Source organism: Capsella rubella, unplaced genomic scaffold (assembly GCF_000375325.1).
Source record: "Capsella rubella cultivar Monte Gargano unplaced genomic scaffold, Caprub1_0 scaffold_2, whole genome shotgun sequence".
Taxonomy (NCBI): Eukaryota; Viridiplantae; Streptophyta; class Magnoliopsida; order Brassicales; family Brassicaceae; genus Capsella; species Capsella rubella.
In genome coordinates this window covers 11,340,744-11,365,644 of record NW_006238922.1, presented here as the reverse complement: position 1 = coordinate 11,365,644, position 24,901 = coordinate 11,340,744, and the positions used below count along the sequence as shown (strand labels likewise).

General features: G+C 37.8%; 5 protein-coding genes across 5 annotated transcripts; 4 read left to right on the top strand and 1 right to left on the bottom strand.

The window, feature by feature from the left end:
* Positions 1-438: 438 nt before the first annotated feature.
* On the bottom strand, positions 439-1,099 carry LOC17895839 (CLAVATA3/ESR (CLE)-related protein 13). The gene has a single exon (XM_006302955.2). It carries the CDS (start codon positions 941-943, stop codon positions 599-601), a length of 345 nt encoding a protein of 114 aa, XP_006303017.1. The 5' UTR covers positions 944-1,099; the 3' UTR covers positions 439-598.
* Positions 1,100-4,113: 3,014 nt separating this feature from the next.
* LOC17894338 (transcription initiation factor TFIID subunit 2) lies at positions 4,114-13,996 on the top strand. Its single transcript, XM_023787190.1, has 25 exons — positions 4,114-4,291; positions 4,560-4,893; positions 5,313-5,458; positions 5,574-5,640; positions 6,032-6,231; positions 6,318-6,471; positions 6,815-6,899; positions 7,011-7,102; positions 7,256-7,381; positions 7,526-7,579; positions 7,671-7,739; positions 8,089-8,186; positions 8,295-8,642; positions 8,733-8,820; positions 9,076-9,201; positions 9,293-9,349; positions 9,957-10,036; positions 10,122-10,164; positions 10,749-10,835; positions 11,050-11,139; positions 11,521-11,579; positions 11,660-11,750; positions 11,831-11,996; positions 12,079-12,262; positions 12,599-13,996. Exons 1-25 carry the CDS (start codon positions 4,164-4,166, stop codon positions 13,809-13,811), a joined length of 4,185 nt encoding a protein of 1,394 aa, XP_023642958.1. The 5' UTR covers positions 4,114-4,163; the 3' UTR covers positions 13,812-13,996.
* A 416-nt stretch (positions 13,997-14,412) lies between these two features.
* On the top strand, positions 14,413-19,412 carry LOC17894570. The gene is made up of 14 exons (XM_006302160.2): positions 14,413-14,752; positions 15,378-15,468; positions 15,620-15,704; positions 15,977-16,061; positions 16,501-16,570; positions 16,908-16,977; positions 17,446-17,491; positions 17,586-17,835; positions 17,911-18,116; positions 18,250-18,324; positions 18,409-18,478; positions 18,578-18,658; positions 18,792-18,871; positions 19,055-19,412. The coding sequence occupies exons 1-14, from the start codon at positions 14,637-14,639 to the stop codon at positions 19,131-19,133; spliced, it is 1,404 nt and encodes a 467-aa protein (XP_006302222.1). The 5' UTR covers positions 14,413-14,636; the 3' UTR covers positions 19,134-19,412.
* Positions 19,413-19,683: 271 nt separating this feature from the next.
* LOC17896155 lies at positions 19,684-21,097 on the top strand. Its single transcript, XM_006302899.2, has 2 exons — positions 19,684-19,993; positions 20,696-21,097. Exons 1-2 carry the CDS (start codon positions 19,748-19,750, stop codon positions 20,903-20,905), a joined length of 456 nt encoding a protein of 151 aa, XP_006302961.1. The 5' UTR covers positions 19,684-19,747; the 3' UTR covers positions 20,906-21,097.
* A 777-nt stretch (positions 21,098-21,874) lies between these two features.
* Positions 21,875-24,818, top strand: LOC17894241 (protein DENND6A). The gene is made up of 4 exons (XM_006301484.2): positions 21,875-21,985; positions 22,173-23,862; positions 23,985-24,174; positions 24,450-24,818. Exons 2-4 carry the CDS (start codon positions 22,346-22,348, stop codon positions 24,612-24,614), a joined length of 1,872 nt encoding a protein of 623 aa, XP_006301546.1. The 5' UTR covers positions 21,875-21,985; positions 22,173-22,345; the 3' UTR covers positions 24,615-24,818.
* Positions 24,819-24,901: the final 83 nt, after the last annotated feature.

Below are 24,901 nucleotides of genomic sequence, written 5' to 3'. Positions count from 1 at the left end.
CGTAATAAGTAATAATCTAAATATGTAAATTGAACTAGTAGTAGTTTGCGAAATGAGAAGCACATGAGTTCATTCAATTCCTCGTTGTCTGCTTCCCTCACAATTCAGGAAAAAAGTTTGCACAAAATCTGGAAAAGGAGCTTAATTAAGTCAACTCTTCACGTGACTGGTAACCTTAATTAACTCATCATTTTTGTTAATTAACCTTACGTAAAATCACAGTAAATGTGTAGACAACTACAAACAAGAGGTTGAATTTTGGGATACCTTTCAGATCAAATATGATAAATTTAAAACTTATATGTATCATGCATGATCTTTTTTTAGCCAACCACGCTGTTTTGTTTTTACAACCTAATCTGAAGATAAATATAGTATATGATAAACAAGATGAGTAAAATTACATCATTTTACATAAAAAGTGAAAAACTTCACATGACAAAGAAGAATAAAGAATGCAACACATGTACTTCCTAAGAAATAATATTAGCTTTCCTCTTGTAAGTTAATTTTCAAGTAATATACTTGTTTTACTATATAATATTTAGAAGAAAAAAAATAAAGAAAATTTAAGAGAAAAAAAAAATAGGAAGACCAATCAGTGGTGCAAGGGGTTTGGACCAGATGGGACGAGTCGTTTCTCAACGCCATATCTCGGGTCGATCTCTGATCCTCCCGGCGGAGAAACTTTTCGATGATGATTACTCCGGTGAAGATCTTGCAAGAACGGTGTGAAGTCAAACTTTTTCATCGCCAAACCTCTTCTTCCCGGCCGGTAGTAAAGAGGTGGTGAGGTTATAACCGGAGAAGGAAAAGAGTTTATGGCTATGGAGCTGAAATTAACAAACAACCCTTTAGAGACGAAGAGGAAAACAGAGATCCAAAGAAAAAACCCTGAGACACGTGAGATTCTACTTGTGGCCATGGAGATATAAAAGATCATAGGACCATCGAAGATAAGAGAGTATAGTGTTAATATATATACACACACGTATACGTATGTTATGTAGTTATGACTTATGTACAGAGAGAGGGAGAGAGATGTGAATTGGAGACAGCGTTTTCCAACGAAGAAACTTCCTTTGCGTTCAAGGAAGAAGAGGGCTCATTAAATTTGTAGTTCATATAAAGTCAAACTTCTCATCATGTATTATTTTATTTCACATCATATTCTTTTATATACAAAAGCTTAATTAACAAAGATACAAAGAGAGAAACATAGTGGAACGAAATTGCATAAAAACTTCAAGCTAAGATAAGATAATTAACAAATTTTGTCAGCACATTGAACGATTAATGTTTTTTCTGTTTAATATAGTATTCCAATTATGTATGAAAAGATTATTTTTTATGAACAAAACAAACAAGATTGTCGCATTACAAGAGCCACTTATGTTTCTTTATAAAATAGCAAAACCGAAAACAAAACAAAATATTAGAAATTACAAAATGGTGGTTTAATTTAGATATGTCTATTGTCTTGTTGCATGCATAGTCAGTAATATGTTTCTTTCAAAACTGGAAGGTATTAGGATCGATGGGTTCACCGTTCAGTGCTTAATCTCGAAATCGACAACTCTCATGTGATTTTTACAGCGACAAAAACAAATGCATCTAGCGAAAATTAATCCACAACCTATGCATTTTTGTCACTCTTCACACGCGTATATATATGAAAATAATATATAGTATATAACTCGAATATCGATGCGTATGTGTACATAAAATAGTTGATATTCAATACTACTAGTAGACGGTACACGAGTACCAAAATAATCAATTGAAAATATAGACATGGGTTGACATCACCAAACAATTAACGATATTCACCGTCAGAATAACTAAGTTTTGAGTTTTGACATCCCAAAATAGTATACGACTAAACTAAATACGAGGGCGGTCAAGTATGTACCAAGTTTTGACATCACACTTTGTTTTATATTTGAGAACGTAAGATTATCGAGGATATCTTAATTCTAAAATATCTTTGATAATGTTGGTCTTAGACATCTTTTAATGGTCAATAGCCGTATTTTTGGCTCTTTTATGATTAAACCGATCTTAACAAAAGAAATAACATATCTAAACGTGATTATTTATTGGCCGACATTTTATACATCACTCATAAAAAAGATGCATCGTTTTAATAGGGGGCTTATTATGAATTGGGAGTTACCTTTTTTTTTTTATCACGACAGAAGTTGACAATTAACATGTTAGTACAAACAACTGAACAAGTCTCGGGCGATTGCCAAAAACCTAATCGTCGAAAGTTTTCACCAGCCGCTATCTTGCTTGCCTCTCCGGTGTTCGGTTGCGACCGACGCCGTGAGAGGGCTCTTTTGCTTCTGTTTGTTTGCTTGTCGTTTCGGTTCTGCGCATGAAGCTCTCGATCGTTTCAGGAATTTGTCTTGATTTCTCGCGGCGCTTTGGTTGGAGCTCCGCCGTGCGTGTCGGCCTCTCGAGGTGGATGGGTGCTCCTCCGTTTTGACCCCTCTCGCTAGTCGACGACTTGAGGCTACGACGGAGTTTGATTTCCTCTCTCTTCGCCACGCAATTTCGACCGGCGAGATCTACTTGTAGATCTGGCTCCACCTCTTTGATTCCTAGCGGCGGACCAAACACCTCTCGGCGGTTTTGCTACAGCTGTGGTGACGATCTGCCGTGTTTCAACGGTTTCTATTTCTCCTTAGCTCTGCGCTTCGGAGATCGCCGTGTTTCGACCCACATTAACCGGTGATTAGACGGGATATCAAACGGTCTATTTCGCTTGAGGACGGCGTTTGTTTCCTGACGTTTTGCAGTCTCTGTTTTCACCGTGTGGTTCGATCTCGTCCTTTGGAGCTTAGCCTTGCGAGTGGATTCGATGTCTGATTCGGAGCGAGTCGTGTTTGTTTTTCTCGGCTTATCACTTCGTCTCGTTTAGATGTCGAAGCCTCACCACTCTAGCTTCTCTCCTTCGGATAGGTTTTCTTGACAATGCTTCTAGTAAGCTTCAGTTTAGGTCTTCTTTCTCGACAATAAGGCTCGGCGATCGTTTGGACGCTTCTCTGTTGGTCAAATATGTCTGAAGACAGCAGCATATCTTGTAGGAGAGTGTCTTTTTTGACGCGTTGGGCATTGTTTATTGTCTTGGCTGCTCCTTTTTGAGCTTTTCAGGAGCTCCGGTGTTGCTGCTTTGGGATGTTTTGGCTACCGGTGGTGGTTCTTTATAACATCTCCATTTCGTGAGTATTACTGGTATTTCTTGTTTCGTTGTTTGCTTTTTGCCCTGATATTGGTTGTGTCTTGTTGCTGCTGGTGCTGTGAGTTGAAGTTAGTGTACCAGAAAGTTTCTGCCTGTTATTTTGCTTGCTGGGTGAGCTAGAGGAGCTAGTAAGACTAATAGCTTACGGTGTGGTGTTAAGATGAGTATTTAGCTCTGTACTAGCTGACTCCGGGGAATGGACTTGGTAGGGGGAGCTCACACCGTTTGCAGTTTTTAGTTTGTGAGGTTTCATTCTAGGAAAGCTCATGGATGTTGTTAGATGAGCCACTCTCACATGATGCCGGGGACGTATGTGATCGAGGGCTCTGTAAACTTCGCCGTTGACAGCTTAGTCCTGAACCTCCATTGAAAGGCTTCTAGTGCGTCTTTTGCTTGAGAATTGTGGCTTCTTCAATCTGTTCTCGTTCTTCGTCTTCAGCTTGGCACTCCTGAAGAACACCTTTATCGTTATCACTTCGTCAAACTCCTCGTGTCTATGTTGAGTGGATAGACTGAGATCATTTTTATGAATTATGCTTCCATGTTTTTATCTTTTTTGCCATGGGACCATTTTTATAGGATTATAATCTATGATTGTAAACCTAAACATTTTCATTTTTAATGAAATATTTACATTCTTAGCAAAAAAAAAAAAAAACTGAACAAGTCTCCAGTTTTTTTAAAAAGGGTTAAAAAGAGAATGGACTTACAAAATAATGGGCCAACTTCGAAAATGTTTTAACGAAGCCCATTAGATGCCCATAAGATTGGTAAGACGGTAAGAGTATATTAGAAAACATTATAAAACATAGAGGAGTTTTCTGTAATATAGAAAAACTAACCCGTCGATTTATATATAAGAAGGTTTGCTCTCCGGCCAACGAACGTCTCAGGCCTCAGGGAAAAAAGTCGGAACATGGCGAAGGCTAAGAAGCCGAAGAACGAGGAAGCTCCTGGCGCGAAGACTTCCGAGAACACTGGAGCTAAAGTTCTTCACCAGAAGCTCGCTCTTTCTATCGACTTCCAAAAACGCCAAATCTACGGGTACCTTTTCCTTCTCTTTGCTTTCGATTGTTCATCCTCGAAACGAATCCGTGAATGTGATTTATAGCTGCTACATGCAAATTCGCGATGAAGAAACCCTATTTCTGAGCAGAAGTTGAATTTTACACCGACACTATTCTTTGAATTTCTCAATTCTTCTTCTAGTCCTCTGCTTTTTTTTTTTTTTTTTGGGGTTTTACTTATATAGTCCTTGGTTTTATCGTTCTTGGCTGCGGTTTCTTACGGGTTTGTTTTTGGCTTTCTACAGTCACACAGAGTTAGAGGTGAGTGTGCCAGATATTGGTATCGTGGGACTACACGCGGAGAACTTGGGAATTGAGAGTGTTTTGGTAGATGGGGAACCCACTGTCTTTGAGTACTATCCGCATCATCAGAACTCTGAAAATGAGAGTAACTGGAACTCGGTCTCTGACCCTGCTTCAGCAGCTGATGCTGCGGCTATGGAATATGTCGGGGTTCTTAAGAGAGAAGACACCGCAAATTTACTGATTAACTGTTGCAAGCCCTCTAAGGATTTATCTGAACAGCTAGATAACGTGGCTTTAGAAAATGGTTCCCAATCATCCGGAGACGCAAAACAGGTAATTGTTCTGATTCCCTACATGTATTAATGAGATGTAATGGACTTAAAATTGCACGAACTGCGTTAAGGTGGTTTGAAGTACAGATCAGAAACCGTGGTTTTTTTTACTATTTAACTATGGTGTATACTGAAAAGCAACATGGCTATAGGTATTTAGACCTAGTATTCACCTTTCCTATGCTTACTCTTCGATTGCCTTTACTAAAAGATAAAACATTTCAAGTTATCTATTCACGGACTTGTTCAATGCTAAATAAGAATTTGCCATGTTGGTAGCTGAATTTCGTAAAAACGAATGCAATCGACATGGTAGCTATCAATAATTTTTTGTTATTCCTCACTCTCATATGTTCTGCTATGGGTTACAACTGAGAGCTGGCCTTTGTTCAACTACTTATATATGCTCATATGATGCAGAATGTTAAATTGATTCGGATTAACTACTGGGTAGAGAAAAAAGAGTCAGGAATTCATTTTGATGAGAACATTGTACATACCGATAACCAGATGAGACGAGCTCGCTGTTGGTTTCCTTGTATAGATGATGAGTACCATCGTTGCAGGTATTCATTTTTTTCAAGAACTAACTCTGTTTTCATGTTTCTAGTCTCTTGAGATCAAGAGGGGGTATCTTAACCTGTTTAACCTTTTTCATTTAACACTTTGTGGTGGATGCAGTTTCGATTTGGAATTCACTGTTCCACACAACTTTGTGGCTGTCAGTGTTGGAAAATTACTTTACCAGGTAAGATGTATATCTTTTACGTGAATGGATTAGAGGAAATACTATTTTGTTAGATCTGGTATTTTACGTGCAAATTTGAATGAAAAAACTTAGAATAACGCTGTGGTTCCCATGACTTATGGAATCTATGTCCAATTTTGGTTTCACCTTTGATAGGAAAGAAGCTATATCTTGTGCCCTTTTAATCAGAAAGTTTACTATCTCTGTCTGCTAAACCTGGAAAATTGTTAATTGTCCTGCCCTTTGATCATCAGAATATTTTATTTAGTATAGTTATCTAATGAATCTGGAATAAATAGAAGATTACTCCTCTGTTATATTGTCTGCATAACTATCTGGAAAGTTGAGAATCTGTGGAATATGTGGATTCTTAAACTTTCGCACTTTGTAGGTTATGTGCAAAGAAGATACTACTCGAAAAACTTATGTATACGAACTAGCTATTCCTATCGCTCCCCGGTGGGTGTCTTTAGTTGCGGGACCATTGGAAGTCCATCCAGATCAGAACAACTTTCTCATATCTAACTTGTGTTTGCCGTATGATCTCTCGAGGCTTCGTAATACAATGGAATTTTTCCATGAAGCTTATAGGTCAGTAAATTTTCTGTTCTGGCAACTTCTTGTTATCAAACAATCTAAGTCTAATTTGCTGTCTACTCGAAAATCAACTTCTACAGCTACTATGAGGATTATTTAAGCTCGAACTTTCCATTTGGATTCTACAAGCAAGTCTTTTTACCTCCTGAAATGGTTGTTTCCTCGTCGACTTTGGGAGCTTCCTTGAGTGTCTTTAGCTCCCACATGTTATATGATGAGAGGGTTATTGATCAGGTAACGTTACCTGGTAAATTGGCTTGTGGTTGGATGATAAGTTTATCCGATACATGCATGTAAATCCTTTGTGTATGTCAATATTATAATGTTAGGCACATCTGACCAGAAACTGTCTTATACATATTCAAAATATACAATGAAGCTATCTGAGCAGTTATTTGTGCATTATATCTTATAAACGATGCAAGCTGAGTTCATCTATTTCTTGCATTTCACCCCTTCACTGGGATAGGCTTTTGGTGTAGGTTTTGCGTGTGTTTACAAAAAAATTTATTTCTTTGTTGGTGTTTTATTATTTCCTTTATGCACAAATCTGATAGAGCTTCAATTATCTTTGCAGACAATAGATACACGTAGTAAACTTGCTTCTGCATTAGCAAAACAGTGGTTTGGGGTTTATATTACTCCAGAATCACCAAATGATGGTGGGCTAGTGACATTTTTTTTTGCTTAGTTTTGTGTAAATTTTTTTCAGACCAGCTTCATTTTAAAGTATATAATCTTGTGATTTATGATTGTCCATGTGGTTATAACAGATTGGCTCCTCGAAGGTCTTGCTGGTTTCTTAACGGATATGTTTATTAAGCAGTTTTTGGGAAATAATGAAGCACGATACCGGAGATACAAGGTTTGTACTTTCTACTCCTTTTTTTCACATATACAAGCGGAAATTACAACAAGTTGCGTTAATCTTCCCTGGACGCCCCTGTATCCATTTTTGAACAAAGCTATGAACCTCACTCATATCATGATTCTCTCAATCTCTTTGATGTAAGTGCAGGCAAATTGTGCTGTATGTAAAGCTGATGATAGTGGTGCAATGTGCTTAAGTGCATCTCCTTCTTGCAAGGACCTATTTGGAACTCATTCTATTGGGATGCTTGGGAAGATACGATCATGGAAATCAGTAAGCCATTAAATTCTTTTCATATTTATCATTCTGTGCTCTCAAATTTTTATGGGCGTATATGAATTTCTGAGATAAATGTACAGGATTTTGCATGCATTTGTTTGTTACTAATATTAATTATTTTCTGACTTATTTCTGCAGGGAGCAGTCCTTCAGATGTTGGAGAAGCAAATGGGCTCAGACTCGTTTCGTAAAGTATGGACATGTTGCTATCATTTTTCAGGCAATCCCTTTGTTATTTTTCTTATGCACATGATTAATAGATCCTCTATTCGACGATTTACAGATTTTGCAGAAAATTATATCTCGAGCCAAGGATCCATCTAATTCTATACGGTCCCTTAGCACGAAGGAGGTAACATGACTATGCGATAAATTCTTCTTTGGTAGCTTTTCGTAACTAAATATTTTCCTTGCTCCAGGAGCATACTTTTATTTTATTTTTTATAATCAAAATGGATCTGTCTCTCAGCCTTGACTTGATATACTTCACAATATGTCATAAATGTACACTCAACCATAATGTGATACGGCTATTCGCCTGTAACTTGGTTCAACAACTCATAACCTAATTATATACAAATACAAAAGATCTTCCTCGATTCTTGTATATTCTTATTGATCGACTGATTATCTTTCAGCTTGAATAAATAATTCAGTTTCTAATACATATATGTTTCTCAAATTTCACTTTTGATATGCAGTTCCGGCAATTTGCTAATAAGATTGGAAATCTTGAGCGTCCATTTCTTAAAGAATTTTTCCAACGATGGGTTGCATCTTGTGGTTGTCCTGTGCTAAGGTATTTTTTTGTATTATCAGTTACTTTCTTCTGAACTTAACTCAATAGATACCTGGATCATCATTATATCTTATCTCGATGTTATCTACTGGTGCTTTACTATACCAGGATTGGGTTGTCTTATAACAAACGGAAAAACATTGTTGAAATGGCTGCTCTGCGGGAATGCACAGCTTCACTCGATGCAAGATTATCAGTTATTGGGGCTACATCTGATTCAGAAAACCGAGATGTGGATGTTGGCTGGCCGGGTATTATGAGTATAAGGGTTTACGAGATTGATGGAATGTCAGATCATCCAAAGTTGCCTATGACTGGAGATAGATGGCAGCTACTGGAATTACCATGTCATTCTAAACTTGCTGCCAAACGCTATCAAAAACCAAAGAAGGGAGGGAAACCTGATGGGGCTGAAGAAAATGTCGATGCTGTTGTACAGTTAGAAAATAAAACAAGGTGGGTGATACGCTATTTCTGCCATTCCTGGTCTGTTTACTTCCCTTGCAACAATGAAAAAGAACTGAGAGATTGAATTTTTCTCTGTAGCATTGAATCTCCTTTGGCTTGGATTAAAGCTGACCCTGAGATGGAATATATTACTGAGATTCAACTTCACCAGCCCCTACAAATGTGGGTAAGAAATCTGCTCTGACACTTCTTGAAAATATTGTGTACATAACAGTCTTGTCTTTCGCTGCATGGTTGGTTCATGACAAGAATCTCACGAGCTATGTTATGTAGGCATTATATAAGTGAGTCGTTCCGTATTTTGTGTGTGCGCGTGTGTACTTGTGTTGTCAGTAGCCATCTGAAAATCCGTTACTGGTTTGTTGACTACACTTTAGATTAATCCTTCCTCACACTTGTGTGTTTCTGTGATTTTGACCAGGTCAATCAACTAGAGAAGGATGGAGATGTTGTTGCTCAGGCACAGGCAATTGCGTCACTTGAAGCTTTGAAACAGCACTCATTTTCCATTGTGAATGCGCTCAATAATATTCTCACTGACTCCAAGGTTTTGTCCGTCTCTTGTGTACTTCTTTCAAATACCAGTTTGAAGATGAAGTTCTTTTCTCCAAGATATTATTGTGACATATAACATATAGGTGTTCTGGAGAGTACGCATTGGGGCAGCGTTTGCATTGGCTAAAACAGCATCAGAGGTATGATTAAAATTGTTCAATCTAATCTTCCAATGTGACAAGGCGTATAATTTATCAAATTTTAACTTGATTTCTTTAGATGCAAAAGAGTGCATAGTATGAAAGTTAGCAAAAGGCATTGCATTAAAAATATAAGATCAGAAACTTGATCTGTGCACATGTTTATGTTTTTAGAGGAGTAGAACGAGGTGAATTAATGATTCAGCTGAAATTTTTCCATTTACAATAAAATTTATGAGAAAAAAATTCCATTAATTCAGGTGGGAAAACCTGAAAAATAAAACATATTTAAAAGGAAAAACTTTTTATCTACTAAATTGCAGAAGAAATAAGTGAATTTTTTTTTTTTTCTCTGATATCTACATTCCTTTCATCAACCTTCCATTCATCCTACTTCCATTTATTCCTCGTATGTTTAACAGTGATTTGTTTCTCTTTCAAGATTTTTATGAGTTGTATGTCAATTGGTTTAAACTGCATGGTATGCCATCTTTCAACTTATTTTTGTAAATTGCACTTGTCTAAAGGTCTTCTGCACTGCTTTTTCTGCCCTTTGTAACAAGTCTTACTGCAAATGTTAAGTTAAGCTCATTTCTATTTCTAGCAGGAGACTGACTGGGCAGGTTTGCAACATCTAATAAAGTTTTATAAAAGTAGAAGATTTGATGCAGAGATTGGACTCCCCAAGTGAGATTTTTGCCTTTTAATATTTGGACATCTCTTTCGTAGCCAGCGATTAAGACTTCTCATAAAACTGATATTCTCCTTCCAGGCCAAATGACTTCCGTGATTTCCCAGAATATTTTGTGCTTGAGGTAATGATTTGAGGTAGGCTATGAGCTTGATATAGTTTTCACGCCTTGATCTCAGCTTTAGCTGGAGATGCTATGACATGTCCTTTTGATATGACAGAACTGTTACTCCTCTGCTTAATTTAAAAATTGCGTTTCTCCTGAAACAATTAGTCATCTAATTGTTGACAAAAAAAAAAAAATAGTCAACTAATTACTATGTCATGGTGGAATAGAAAAATAATGAATGCTGAGCCAGCAAAGATCACATTAGAAAATAATGAGCATAAGTACACAAATATCCCGAAGCTCCTTTCGTGTTCAGTTTTTTTAGGATAATTTCGTTATGCAGAGGTTGTGATATATTGTTTCTCTTCCTAGCCTGCTTTCCTCTGAGGGTTTCCATGGTTATTCCTCTGATACTGTGGTTTTTAACAGTTTTCTCTTCTGTTTCACTTGTGGCTGTTTGGGTTATTGTTAAGTTGAATCTATTAACTTTGAACTTTGTTATAGAACGTCTCCGTGATATATCACTCTTGTTGCAGTAGTATTAGCTTGCGCATTCCTGACTGTTTTATCTAAATTCATTGTTATTTGCTTTGTCTTAGGCCATTCCACATGCCATTGCAAGAGTAAGGGGTGCTGAGGGGAAAAGCCCTCGAGAAGCTGTTGAATTTATCTTACAGCTTCTGAAGGTATACATCTCCATACTTCTATTATATCATGTATTAACGCCGGTAAATTTTGTGAAACCTTCGTAGCCTACTGATATAGCCTTCTTATAAAGCTGCTTGTCTCTATTACACTGCAATGATTTCTGTCGTCCATGAAAGAATGGGTTATCTCATGTTTTCAGTCCATATTATCATCTTTATTATTTTCTCCGTTTTTCCTTTTCCATTTTTATAGTACAATGACAACAGTGGGAATCCGTATTCTGATGTCTTCTGGCTTGCTGTGCTTGTTCAGTCAGTTGGTGATCTCGAATTCTGTCAACAGGTCTGTGATTGTTATCATGTTAAGTCCACTCTATAATTTATCAGCTGTAGTGTAATATTTAATTTGGTCTTTTCCTGCTGACACTATGAGGGGTAGAAAAAACACTTGAATTTTATGAACAAAAATCGTACTGGACTAGACAAGATATAGTACTTAGCTCATGCATTATATTAGCTGTAAACATCTTATGGACATCTGATGCTTTCATGAAAAAAAATGAAAAGGTTTCGTCTTGGAGGATTAAGGTGGTTAAAAAAAAAGTGGAGCTATGTATCATTTTTATTCAGTTAATAGGCACAGATGTGATTTAGAACTTCAATATACCAGTGTTGATACATGTTTTATCGCTCAATAGTTTATGTTTCTTTGTTTCCCTGGCAGAGTCTAACGTTTTTAGCCCCTCTTCTGAAGCGCATTGACAGACTCTTGCAGTTTGACAGGTAACCTCCTGTTAGATGTTTATGATTTTATGAGTTTTAACAGAAATTTTGTAATAGCTTGTTGGAGATAAATGTACTAGGTTGATGCCAAGCTACAATGGCATTTTGACAATTAGCTGCATCCGGACGTTGGCACAAACTGCTCTCAAGCTTTCTGATTCCATCAGTTTCGTAAGTTCTTTCTCTATATTTTCTCCAAATGCTCCTTGTAACTCTGATAGCATCAAAAGCTTGCAATTTATTGACTTCAGGAACACATCTGTAAACTTATCGAACCTTTCCGAAACTTGGAAACAATATTGCAAGTTCGTGTAGAAGCAAGTAGGGCGCTTCTTGACATCGAGTACCAATCCAAAGGCATAAGTTCTGCACTTTTGCTGTTTAAAAAATATGTGGTAGAAGAATCATCTTTGAGAGGTTAGTTACATTCACTTGCTGGAACTTTCTGTTTCTGGTAGAGTTAATTTATTGCTTTTATATATTTGGCCTTTGATTACAGGGCAGGTTAAATTGTGTGTACATATGATGCGGTTATGTCAAATAGCAGTTGGATATGACTCGGATGATTGTGTTGACACTGTTAGTCTTCTGGATTTGCTGCATCTATTCAAGAGCCATGTAGTATTCAACAATGAATGTCTTCGCCACTACTTGTTCTGCATTTTCCAAATCCTCGCTGGAAGGTCTGTGGCCTTTACATTCATTGTCTGCGAGATTATTTTCATAAGTACTCCTCTCATGCTGTGCATTTGTTTCTTTATTCATTATGGTTGCCTGTGGCTAGCAGAAAAGTAAGTCTCTAGTCATAGTACATAATTTACTAATTTTCTTAAGCTATGAAGATTTATTAGCTGATGCATTGTGTTTGGGTACATTAGTTTATGCCCTTTACTGAATTTTGTTTGTATTCCAAGTGTTTTCATTTTTAGCCTAGAGAGAATTATCATAGGTCTTCTTCTGCTTTCACTGTGGTTATTGCCACTCTGAACAGAATATACTTACCGTTATCTCATTTTCAGACCCCCAACGTTGTTTGGAGTGCCCAAAGAAAAACCTTTGCAGCTTGTTGATGTAGAGGCCTGCATTGAGCCGAAGAATGTATATTTGGTCCCAGGAGCAGAAGCAGCGGGGTCTTCACTTTTGCCACTTGGAGATGCCAAAGGAAAATCACTGGATGTTGCTCCGTTTGGTTTTCCAGTGCGATCACAGGAAATGTTCATGCCTATTGTTTCTGAACTGAAGTCTCCAGAACCTGTTGCAGCGTATGAGACGCAACATCTTGAACCTCGCATGGAAAGTCAAAACCAACCTTTACATGAAAATCTTATTGTTCATGAGATGCCACCGGATAGCGTAGCCCCAACAGAAGAATTAGCTAATAAGGAAGCAAACTCTTCGATAAAGGAACCACAAAAAGAACCTGATGTGGTGTCTGTGTCAGTTAGTCACGAGGTCAAGAAGTCTGTTATACGGATCAAAGTCAGACCATCTGGTGCGACCAGCAGAGCCGAGGGATCCGCACGATCCATAGAAAGATCTCAAGGGATTGTGGTACGCCATGATATAGATAGGGGACAAACTAGTTCAGCTTCAGTGGATGCTCCACAGAGAATCTCAACGGATGCTGTGAGCATAAGCAATCAGAATCACGTGGAGGAAGTAAACTCGTGTCACGATGTTGGATCTCGCATGACTGCAAGTATCGGCAGTGTAAAATTTGTAAGCGAAGGCGATACTTTTGGGAAAGAGCTGCAATGCACTGCTGAGTCTGGGAAAACTTCGGCAAGCCAGAAAGTAGATACTAGCATACAAATCGCAGCGCCTAGCTTCATACCAGTAGATCATAGTATGGAAAACGAGGCGCAGCAGAAATACGCGAGCCTTCAAACACTTTCTGTTGGTAAAGAAAATGATAAGAAGAAAGACAAAGAAAAGAAAGAGAAGAAGAGGAAAAGAGAAGACCCGGTTTATCTAGAAAAGAAACGGTTAAAGAAAGAGAAGAAAAGGAAGGAGAAAGAAATGGCAAAGCTTGTGAGTAGCTCTTCGGATCCAGCAAAGCTTGTGAGTAGCTCTTCGGATCCAGCGACGAAGAAGAAGATAGAGAGTGTCACGGAGGCTAAAGTAGAAGAACCAAGGGATGGTGCCGTATTGGTTAAGGTTGAAACAGAGGCTGACCGTCCGCTTCCCAAGTTCCGAATCAAGCTGAAAGGCAAAGCGTTCAACAACTCATAAGGTTCGATCTGAGCCAGTCTTATTGTTGTATCAAAACTGCTAGTGATTTTGTAGCTGTGGCTTCAAAATATCGGAGTAAAAAAATTTGCATAGAGATTCGATGAGTGTGACTTGTATACAAAAGCTTTGTTGTTGCATTGCAAGGTGTGATATAATGTCAATGTGATCCTTTGTTCAGTGCGCTTTATGTCTCTCCTACCTTTGGTTTCACGCCAGAGCTGAAGCGCGCTCCACGTCAGTTTCACGAACTAACGTTAGGATTGAAACGGTGCACATTTGATACTAATGGACCGATCTGGCAAATTAATTACTTGCAGCTTTTATTTAATATAAAGCGCAACAAAGTGTGCGTTATGGACCAAATAATCTCCTAATTAACATCCCTTATAGGGACAAATACTGTTTTGACTTTGAGTGATTCTTTTGAATTTCAGAAACAACAATTTAGATTACTTTTTCGAAAATTTGACTTCCAGAAAAAGTAATAAAATTAAGGATAATCACTCGTTGATGTTAATCATTTTGTATTTTTGTTAAGAAGACGACAGTGAAAAGAGAAAAAGAGGGTTTAGACAAATAAAATAAAAGAAGAAACACAAAAATATATTAGACAAAAAAAAAAAAGAGAGAGAGAGCAATAAGGGAAGAGAGGAAAAGGGAAGGAGAAGCACTGTGGAATCGAAAACATATTTGCTGAATTCATTCCTCAACCCAGGCGTCTTCTCTAACCAACCAATCGTCTCCTTTCGAAAGAGACAGAGAGTGTTATGGAGGCAAAGCGAGAAATCCTAATTCCGTAGAGAGAAACTGAGAGAAGAAAACACGATGAACTGTGGGAGAGTGTTGAAGTCCGTACAAGCCTTGGTGGCTCACACCTTTCTCTTCTCTTTCACGCTCGCTTTGGTCCTCAAGCTCAACCATACCCTTACTTACTCCTGGTGGTTAGTTTCTCTTGACTCAATTGTTTAGAATCCAAAAATTCTTCTTATTCGTTGAATTTCTTCGTATAAGATTGAGATTTGAGGATTTGGATCCACACCCTTTTTCCCTGTTCAATTTCGAATTCAGAGCCTTCTCGAAGACAAGTTGGGGTTTTCTGCTCTGAGGTTTTTCTCGCATGTGGCATCTGTGAGATAATTGAATTATTGATCTGACAAGTTCTTGATCGCCACTATGCAGTCTCATTTAAATAGGAATATTCCCGTTTTGGAAACTCGTCTAGTTTTTGTGTACAAGACATTAAAAGTACACATCTTTTTATCAGGTACTATGAGACAGGGAAGCCTCTCTCAGATCGTGTCACGTGTTGATGTACTTATTTACTATGTTTTATATGATTAGACATAGAGTTTAAGGTTTTGTGTGAGGATTGCAGACGGAAATGAATTCATCTAGATTCAGTCGTTGGGAGTTTCTATTTTGAGTTTCCAATTCTTCCAGGTTTCTTTGAGTCTTGCTTTTGGGGGTTCTTTTTGGTGTGTTATCCATTTCTTGGTTTTGGTAGCAGTCATAAAGCAATCGGTTAAACATAACAAATTTATCTGTTCCGGTGATTTCGGCATACAGGGTTGTGTGTCTACCTCTATGGGCTTTCCATGCTGTTGTTGCACGGGGAAGATTCTCGCTTCCTGCTCCAATTGCCCCTCGAAACCGTCATGTATATCCCCTACTTCAATATCCACAAGATTATTCAATCACACTATTATGATTTCCAGTAAATCCATAGCTAAGAATAACTGATGTTATGATTAAATTTTTAGATGACACTTTACATGGCTTGCAATGATTTGTTTCTTTTTGGTGTACAGTGGGCTCCATGTCATGCTATTGTAGCAACACCATTGCTTATAGCTTTCGAATTGCTCCTCTGTGTATACCTCGAGACAGCATATGGTATATAATTACGGCTTCGCTGATATTTAAAGACTCTTGTAGTTCAATATTTTGACAAGGAAAAAACATGATTTATGTTATACTCAAGAGGTGAAGCAATTGTTGACTATATGACTGAAACCTTCTCTTTTGGAATTTTGGATTTTCAATTAATGGTTAAATTGAATAGCGTTCAAAGAACTTAAGCTTCCGTAGTGTTTATTTGAGGTATGATGCCTTACTTTCATTACCTCCTGTTTACTGTATTTTATGTTATTCTATTTGAGATGCAGCTCGAACGCCGCCAGCTGTGAGCTTGAAGATTGTTTTTCTCCCTTTATTGGCGTTTGAAGTAATAATACTGGTGGACAATGCTAGGTATTGAGATTGAAGTGTAATAACGTTTTGCTTTATCCTTGCGTCTCAGAACCATTTGTTCTTTCTTTTGTGAATTGATAACAAATTGGTTCACATGGGAGATTTTGTTTAATTTTTTGGATAATATTGTAAGATAGAGATGATAGGTCCTAGAACAGACTAGTACCAATGATAAGAATGATTTTTCAAGGCTAATGCAGCTTTTTATACATGGTTTGTGATTGCATTTGTAATACATACTTGAGTGGAGAAGTGAAGCTGCTGAGGTTGGTGAGATATTATCCGGCATATGAAGCTAGTACCAATGATGTGGATTAATTACTTGAAGTAGACTTTGATAGTAAACTTTACTGTTTCGTTAGTTGGAAGATTGCTTGAAATTATTTTTATCTGCTATTCTATATTAAGTTCTTAATATACTGCACGTTTTTATCTTCAGAATGTGCCGGGCACTGATGCCTGGAGATGAAGAGAGCGTGAATGATGAAGCAATATGGGAAGCTCTTCCTGTAAGTCAAACTACATGTTTTCATTTAAGGTCTAAGCTGTTGTTAAAAGTAATTGGTTCAAAAACTTAAGAAAATAACTCTTCTTTCTTTCCTTGCTTACCTTGCATTTAGTTTCTATGTGTGAGTATCAGTCATATCAAATGTTAAACCATTTTTATTTTCATATAACAAGACTTTGGACTCTGATTGAGTCATGGATTGGGAGAAGTTCTCCTTTTGGTCTATTTCTATAATTTTAGCTTAGCAGTCAGGCCGAAAGAATTTCTGTGGTGGATGGGAACTGGGAAGCTACTTCAAATAAACTTTTCACATGCTTTTTTTTTGTTGTTGTCTGCAGCATTTCTGGGTTGCGATTTCCATGGTGTTCTTTCTGGCTGCTACAGTCTTTACCCTCCTAAAGCTGTCTGGTAATAATCTGTCGCTGTAATAGTTTCTGACATTTTTGGCTAAAATTTGAAATATCTTACCTAATATAGGTGTTTTACTTCATGTAATCCACAATCATGTTTAGTGACAATTCTTTTGTGTTTAGTGACCATTAAAATTAGAAAATGACTCCAGAAAGAAAAACCTTTAAATATTGCAGGATGAATTGTAAATGTTTGTATAAATTCGGAGATAAGTGAATTTCTTAATTGGTGGAACAAGTCAAGTGTTAATACTTAGGGCTTGGACTCCATATATATGTATACGTTAATTTGCTGAGCGTCCTATGCATGTAATTTGCTTAGTGTGCACAGACGCTGACATCTTCATTTATTCATATTTAACTTCAGCTGTCTGATTAACTATGTGGATATTGCCATATTTACCTATCTAAATCATATCTTATATAAACCATGTCCATGAATACCTTCTTAATTTATTCAATTCAGGTGACGTAGCTGCTCTTGGCTGGTGGGATTTATTCATTAATTTTGGGTATGCTTTGTCTTTTTCTTTTCTGTTACAATTTCTTAATGCTATTTGTAGAATTATCATGACTGTAATCAATGTGTGTACGTTTTGCCTGCAGAATTGCAGAGTGCTTTGCTTTTCTTGTTTGCACAAAATGGTCTAATCCAGTAATTCATAGAAGCTCACATGACACAGAAACCGGGTCATCTTCTACCACTATTAGATATCTTGACTGGAACAGTGGCCTTGGGGTTTTTTCAGAAGACGATAGGCACCAAGATACAACATGTGGCCTGCAAGACATTGGTGGTCATATAATGAAAATTCCCCTCCTTGTATTTCAAGTGGTACTTTGCATGCATTTAGAGGTACTCACCATTTCTGTCGATCCTACAAATCTTGTATTTGGACATTATTATAAAATTATTGGTTTGAATTTTCAGGGGACTCCTAAAGCTGCTAAGAATATACCTGTCCCTGTCCTGTTTTCTCCACTTTTCCTATTGCAAGGCGTTGGTGTTCTATTTGCTGTTTCTAAATTAATAGAGAAGGTTGTTCTTTTGCTGCGCGAGGAAGATGATTCAGGATTGTATTTTAGATTTTCATCCAGAGTCCATGACTGCTTGGGTTTTTTGCACCATGGATCGAGGTGATAAATATGTTTAGCTACTTGCTTTGTCTGTTTTTAATGCACAAAAGTTATGGGGCTAACCACCAACTATAAATTTTATGCTGCCACTGAATTGCTAACAAACATTTGATCCTCTTACGTGCTCACTCAGGCTACTAGGTTGGTGGTCAATTGATGAAGGAAGCAGGGAGGAGCAAGCTCGATTATACTTTGATCAGGATTCTGGGTTAGTACAATTCAACCTTCTAAATAGTCCAACGAAAATGGTACATCCCACCTGCTGAAGATTTCATGAACATATGTGGTGCAGTTACAATACCTTCTGTGGTCATCCTCCTGAAATAGTCAAGAAAATGCCGAAGAAGGAGCTTGCCGAGGAGGTATTTTCACCTTTTCTCTAACTAGCAATAGTTCATTCTTTTATTAAGACTTTCGTCCTCTGGTTTCAATACCTTCACTTTTATTTGATTCCGTGTCAGGTGTGGAGACTTCAAGCAGCACTTGGGGAACAAACAGAAATCACAAAATTCAGTCAGCAGGAATATGAGAGACTACAAAATGTAATACCCTCTCCCTCTTCTTCTGATAATTACCCTTCTCACTCTAAAGAGGTTAAGCTTTCAGAAATTTTCTCTTTCCGTGTTGCTTATCCGTTAGACTGAATTTCATATTTTGACGCTCTCCCTGTTCCAGGAAAAAGTGCTGTGTAGGGTTTGTTTTGAAAGAGAAATCAGTGTCGTACTGCTTCCATGTAGACACCGTGTTCTCTGCAGGTACCTTATTATATTCAATGTTTATGCTTTATTTCACAGGAATAAACTGAATGTAAAGTATAAGCTTTTACCAAAATAGGCAAATAGCCATGAAACGCACTAAGTTCGTTTGCAGACTGTGAAATGATCTGATAATGTTGAGAGCTCTCTGATGATATGTTTTTACTGTCATGGTTGTTGCAGAAACTGCTCAGACAAGTGTAAAAAATGTCCCTTCTGCCGTATAACCATCGAAGAGCGGCTCCCCGTATATGATGTTTAACATCTAACTTGACCCTCTTCGATATCAGTGATTTAAGTGTATATATGTGTGTGTGTGTAGACTGTAGAGAGAGGATATGATGATTAAAACTCCTTATATTACCATCTCTACATTGCTGAGTCTTTTTATTAGTGTGAATCAGCATTGAGGATAGGTCAAACAGAAGTCTATTAGATAAGATCGTATGCCTCATGTTTAGGCTTTTTGTAACTATTAACACCTCTGACATACTTCAGGGAGATATTGTTTGTATAATATAAGTGTTCTTGTTTTCATGTATTTATATTTCTGGATCGGGTTTTTGTGAAACACTTCCTTCTATTCAGAGTTGAAGATAACAAATTGAACAAAGCAGTTGTGGGTATCTCACTGAACAAAGCAGTTGTGGGTAACTGTTTAACTAATTTCGGCCTTTTTCAGATATTTTTGGCGGGTAACTAGCAGGTTATTTTGTTGTAAAATAAACTCTGACTGGGCCGAGTCTGGCCCAGTGGACTAAAAGGTTTTTGTTTTGGACAAATCAAAGGCGACGCGAGAGACCTAACTTACTCCGGCCGAACGAAATAGAGAGAGAGAGAGAGAGAGAGTGAGAGTGACGGCGAGGAAGAGGAGAGATGTGGTTCGCCGGCGGTGGAGTAGGAGGACTGAGGAAGCTCTGCAGAGCGTCGGCTGTTTTCGAAAATGAGCTGAGTTATAACTCTTTGTTGGTGAGATACATGTCGAGAGAACGAGCTGTAAACGTCCGGAAGATAAACCCTAAGGTTCCGATCCAAGAAGCTTACGCCATTTCCAATTCTCTTTACGATCTCTTTAAGCAACATGGTCCTCTTTCCGTTCCCAACACTTGGCTCCGCGCTCAGGTTTAATCCCCTCTTTCTATCCTCGTTTCCATGTTTGAGTCTTCCAATACCCAACAAATTGATCTGAAAGTGTAATGATATTTGATTTGAGATCCTTAGTTTCTCTAACGTTTACTAATAATTTCAGTGCTCCGGACATAGATTAATGGTATAGGTTATAATGCATTGTTTGCGTAAGCTGTAAATTTGTTTCTGAGTTTATATTCGTCTGAATCTTGCTAAAACCCACAAAATTGATCTGAAATGGTAACAGTCGCCGTGATTTTGATCTTAGGTCCTTAGTTTTTCATAATGTTTTGATTCTCTGTTGCTTCCGGTCTATAAACTCTTTAGATTAGATCAATGGTATAGTTCACTTGCTTGTGCATTGTTTGTTTGCGTTTATTAGTGTGGTTTGACTCATCTATGCAATTTGCTAATGGTTTTTAAGAACTTTAGTTATCGAAATGTTTTGATCATAGTGATGTACTCAATACAATAACAACAACTAGCTGGGGTTATTTCATTGTTCCGGAGTATAAGCTCTTTAGATCAGTGGTATAGTTTATTTACTTGTGCATTTTTTGTTTGTTTGTTTTTTTAAGTTAGCATATATATTAGTGTGGTTTGACTCAGCTCTGCTTTAATTTCCTAAGAATATGAGTTATTGAAATGTTGTAATATAACTAAGTATCTGGTGATTGTGTTTGTATATAACAATAGGAAGCTGGGGTTAGTGGACTGAACAGCAAAACGCACATGAAGCTATTGTTGAAATGGATGAGAGGGAAAAAAATGCTCAAGTTAATCTGCAACCAAGTTGGCTCATCGAAAAAGTTCTTCCACAGCGTTTTACCTGAAGATCCTCAACAGGACCAACCGGATGCTGTGCCTGAGATCAAGAAACAAGCCTCTAAGAAACGAAGCAAATAGGGGGCATTGGAGTCTAGATACTGAATAGAGAGAACAAATCTCTCTTTTGTATGTTTCTTCTTCGAGGGAATGAAATGTGTTTATCTGTTTCTAGTCTCAGAGAAAACATTTTTTAGTAAGATCTTTCTTGAGAAGTCACGACTTGCTTTGATCTTTGCCCCGTTCCCTTTAATAAAAGAAGATCACTTCCTCTGCACAAGTAAACCACCAAATATCATCACTCTGCCAGCACTCAAGCAGATGCTTCAATTTTCCTTTTCTAATTTTATTTATTCTTGAGAATGTTTTGGATATTTTTTTCTAAAGTTTATCTTATTGGTGGGTAAAACAACATGGTGGGATGTGGGATCATTCTCTCTTTTCTCTAAGAACCAGATCATCGCTCGTGAAGGGGTATCATTAACCGATCAATATCGTATCAATAAACTATCTTGGTTTCGTTGAAAAGAAAATATATAGAGGGCTTGGCCAAGAAAAAGTCACTGAATCATCAAACGATTCTTAACACGACAAGTCAAAATGTTTTGGATCCATATATTGCCATATGATTTCACATATGATTTAATAGGCTTTTGCATGATTTTCAACGGTATTAAATTTTTAAAAAGTATACTTTATGAAGAAATGATGTTGATAGTCGGAAATGAGATCATTTTCATATGTGTCGTAGAGACAATTACCCACCATATGGCTGAATTGAAAGACGAAACAACACTGGTTAAATCGAAAGAGAAGGAAGATACCAAAGAAGAAAAAAGAAAACAATTAGTAAAGAATTGAGAAACATCCCTAGCCTAGCTAACGGTTAAATAAATATATGACTCAGTAAATTTAAAATATCTCTCTTTACGAACTATTAATGGGCCGAAACGGTAAGCCCAACAGAGTCCAAGCAGTAACCAAATAGAAAATATTTGAAGAAAGGAGTACCTTTTATGCAAAATACAACAACTAACAATGCTCCATGAATCATCATCATCATTTCGGAGTTGGCTTTCCGTTTTTGCGATTCATTCGAATCGAAAATGAAAAATTGAGCTACGAGAAAACCCAAACTTTGAATTCTAAATTCACTAACGTGTAAGTCATCTTCTTCCCCTCTTACAAACCCTAATTTGTACGCACGCCTTCAGAACCAGCCCTGTTCTTGCTGTAGTATTCGATGTGGTGATTCGTTTTGAAGGCATTGGAGCTGCTAAATGGTTGGTGTTGATCCGATCTAACATTTTGAGCTTACAAATTTCTTTTCTTTTGGATTTAATTTCAGGCTGCAAAAGTGTTTAGTGAAGCAAACCCACCAAATCTGAGCTTAGTATAGTATAAGCTAAAAGTCTCGAGCTTTGATGAATCTCCTCAGCTGGGGAAGTATAAGGGACTATGAGGATTCAATAACTGGAAAAAAAAATTGATGGGTAGGAGAGTTCCCTTGTTACATTTGAAATGAGTCGGTCTCCATCTTTTTCTGTGAAGCCTGAGCTTAGTATAAAGCCTGATCCTGAGTCATTGAAACGATGGATCCATGCATTTTGCATTATGAGGTTTGATCTTGAGCAAGGGCAGCTCTTAGAAGAGTGTTATCCACCAGGTTGTCTCTCACAAGAAGAAGAAATTGAGGTTTCATTCAACTCCTTTCCTGATTCTGTCTCACAGCATCATAACCGCTCAAGCATACATGACTGCATTTTCTTTTTCCGGTTTCGTAGACCAAAGAAGAACACTGAGGAGAGAGATGGTACTGATAAGTACTTGTATGGTTATGTGTTTAATAGGCAGAGGCATGATGAAAGGTTGAAAAGGGGAGGTGAACAAAAGTCTGTGGTGATATTATCGCATACGCCTTACTCTAGTGTTTTTAGGCCTTTGCTACAGATCATTGGCCCTTTGTATTTTGATGTTGGAAATAAAGCTATTCAACATATTGCTGGTTATGTCTCTATGTGGCCTGCCCCTGTACCCGGTAAGCTAATGGAGCTGCCAATTGGTAATGCAATGCTTAAGGTGAACTTGCCGCCTGCTCATAGCCTTCCCTTAGAAAATGGCGTTTTGTATGAGGAATCTTCTTCCTCCATGGCGCCTTTACTACCTACAAACCAGTCTGTTCCTCAAGGTCTTTTCCATGATGCAGATCTTTTTGGCATTTACCGGGGGCTATTGTTGCAGCTATGGACATTATGGGAATTGTTACTTATAGGCGAGCCCATCCTAATCATAGCGCCAACACCTCCGCAATGTTCTGAGGCAGTTGCTTGTCTCGTGAGTATGGTTGCGCCATTATTTTGCAGCGTCGACTTTAGACCATATTTCACTATACATGATCCAGGATTTGCTCGACTAAACTCACTCCGAGAAGGAGACACTTTCCCGCCAATGGTTTTGGGTGTCACTAATCTCTTTTTCCTTAAAGCTCTTCGCAATATCCCTCATGTTGTCTCAGTTGGAACCCCTGCTCCAAACTCAAACCGTGTTGCCCTTACAAGTAGGTCGGCTGGTAAATTATCTGTTAAAGCTGAAGGATTAGGCGTCCAACAGCTTTCATTAAGAAGGTTCTCTCCTACAAATTTGCTAAATGCAGTAAAACTTAGACGAGATGGACCTCTGTGTCTGATGACAGAGCACAAGGAAGCTGTTTGGACCACCTACTCTGCAATAACCAAGCCAGACACTTCTATTTTGAATAGACTAATTGATGCTGGGATGTCACCGAGGGTTGAGGAGTCAATGTCAGTTGTTAATAATGAGATTCTGCGACGCCATTTCTTGGAATTAACTACAAATTTCCTGGCCCCTTTTGGCCCATATTTCCAGGTCAATGCTCCTTCCGACGGATCTTCCCCATATGTTACTCCTCCTTCGCTACCGTCATTCGGTGCAGATGAATTCCTTTCAAATTTATCTTCGAGAGGTGTAGGGAAGTTTTTGTCTAAACGCATGAAATCCAACTGGCCCGACTTGTATAGGTATATATAGTTTTTTATCGATATTAACAACACCATTTGAGTTTCGTAGTCCTTGGATTGATTGTCTCATTCTGGTCTAGCAGTATGTAGTTCCCTTGCTTAAACAATTTATATTCTTTCAGGCGGTTTCTACAAGGGCCAAATTTTATGCCTTGGTTCCAAAGACGGCGTGCTGTTGCCGAGCAAGAACAACGTAGATTATGGAGGCTAGCTAGAATGAAGACTGATATGAGGCAGATTACATCTCAGATGAACGAACTGGAAGCTGTAGATTCCTTCAATGCCATTGAGAAACACATTAATGAGGAAGTGGTATGTTTACGTTTACCTTTTGACTCTCTTATTTTTATGTTCATGTTACTTCTGTGCAAGATTCTTTTATTTAGGCCTGAATGCTCTTATCTTATTTGGAAACTCGCATGTAAACGTTACCTTCCTGTTTTGTACTTACATGATGTTGATTTTATCTACTTAGCTATGTATTGCTCTTCATATTATAGGTAGATGTCTCTTCAAGAGACATTAATTAGTTCTCTCTTCAGCAGACCCCGAACAATTATGACATATCAAAAACAATTCTTTTGCAGTCGCGGGAATCAGGAGGAGGAGGTGTCGATTCAGAAGAAACGTTTCAGAAACTGAAGAAGGATCTACAAGCAGTGTTCAGTGTGCTTCCAAGAGACATGCAGCAACTTCTGCTTTTAAATCCGCAAAGAGCATCCCTTCTTCAAGATCCATCAGATCTCCAATGAACCCTCTTCTTCGCTAGGGCTTCCATGAGGATTCTGATATCTTTCCTTTTTTTTTCTGTTTCGAATTCATTCTTTTTGACTATTTCGAAAAAAGAAAATTTCGTCATCTACCTTATTTCCTACTACGTGGATAAATTATAGTTCTTGTTCAGAAAAGCATATGATTCTTTCATATTTACGACAATTGAATGATAATGTGCGCAAGGATCAGTGTAATTGATTGGTCTCTTCAGAGTGAGTAATTCTCTGGATTCATAGCATCTTCAGGACATTATATAATTGTCATG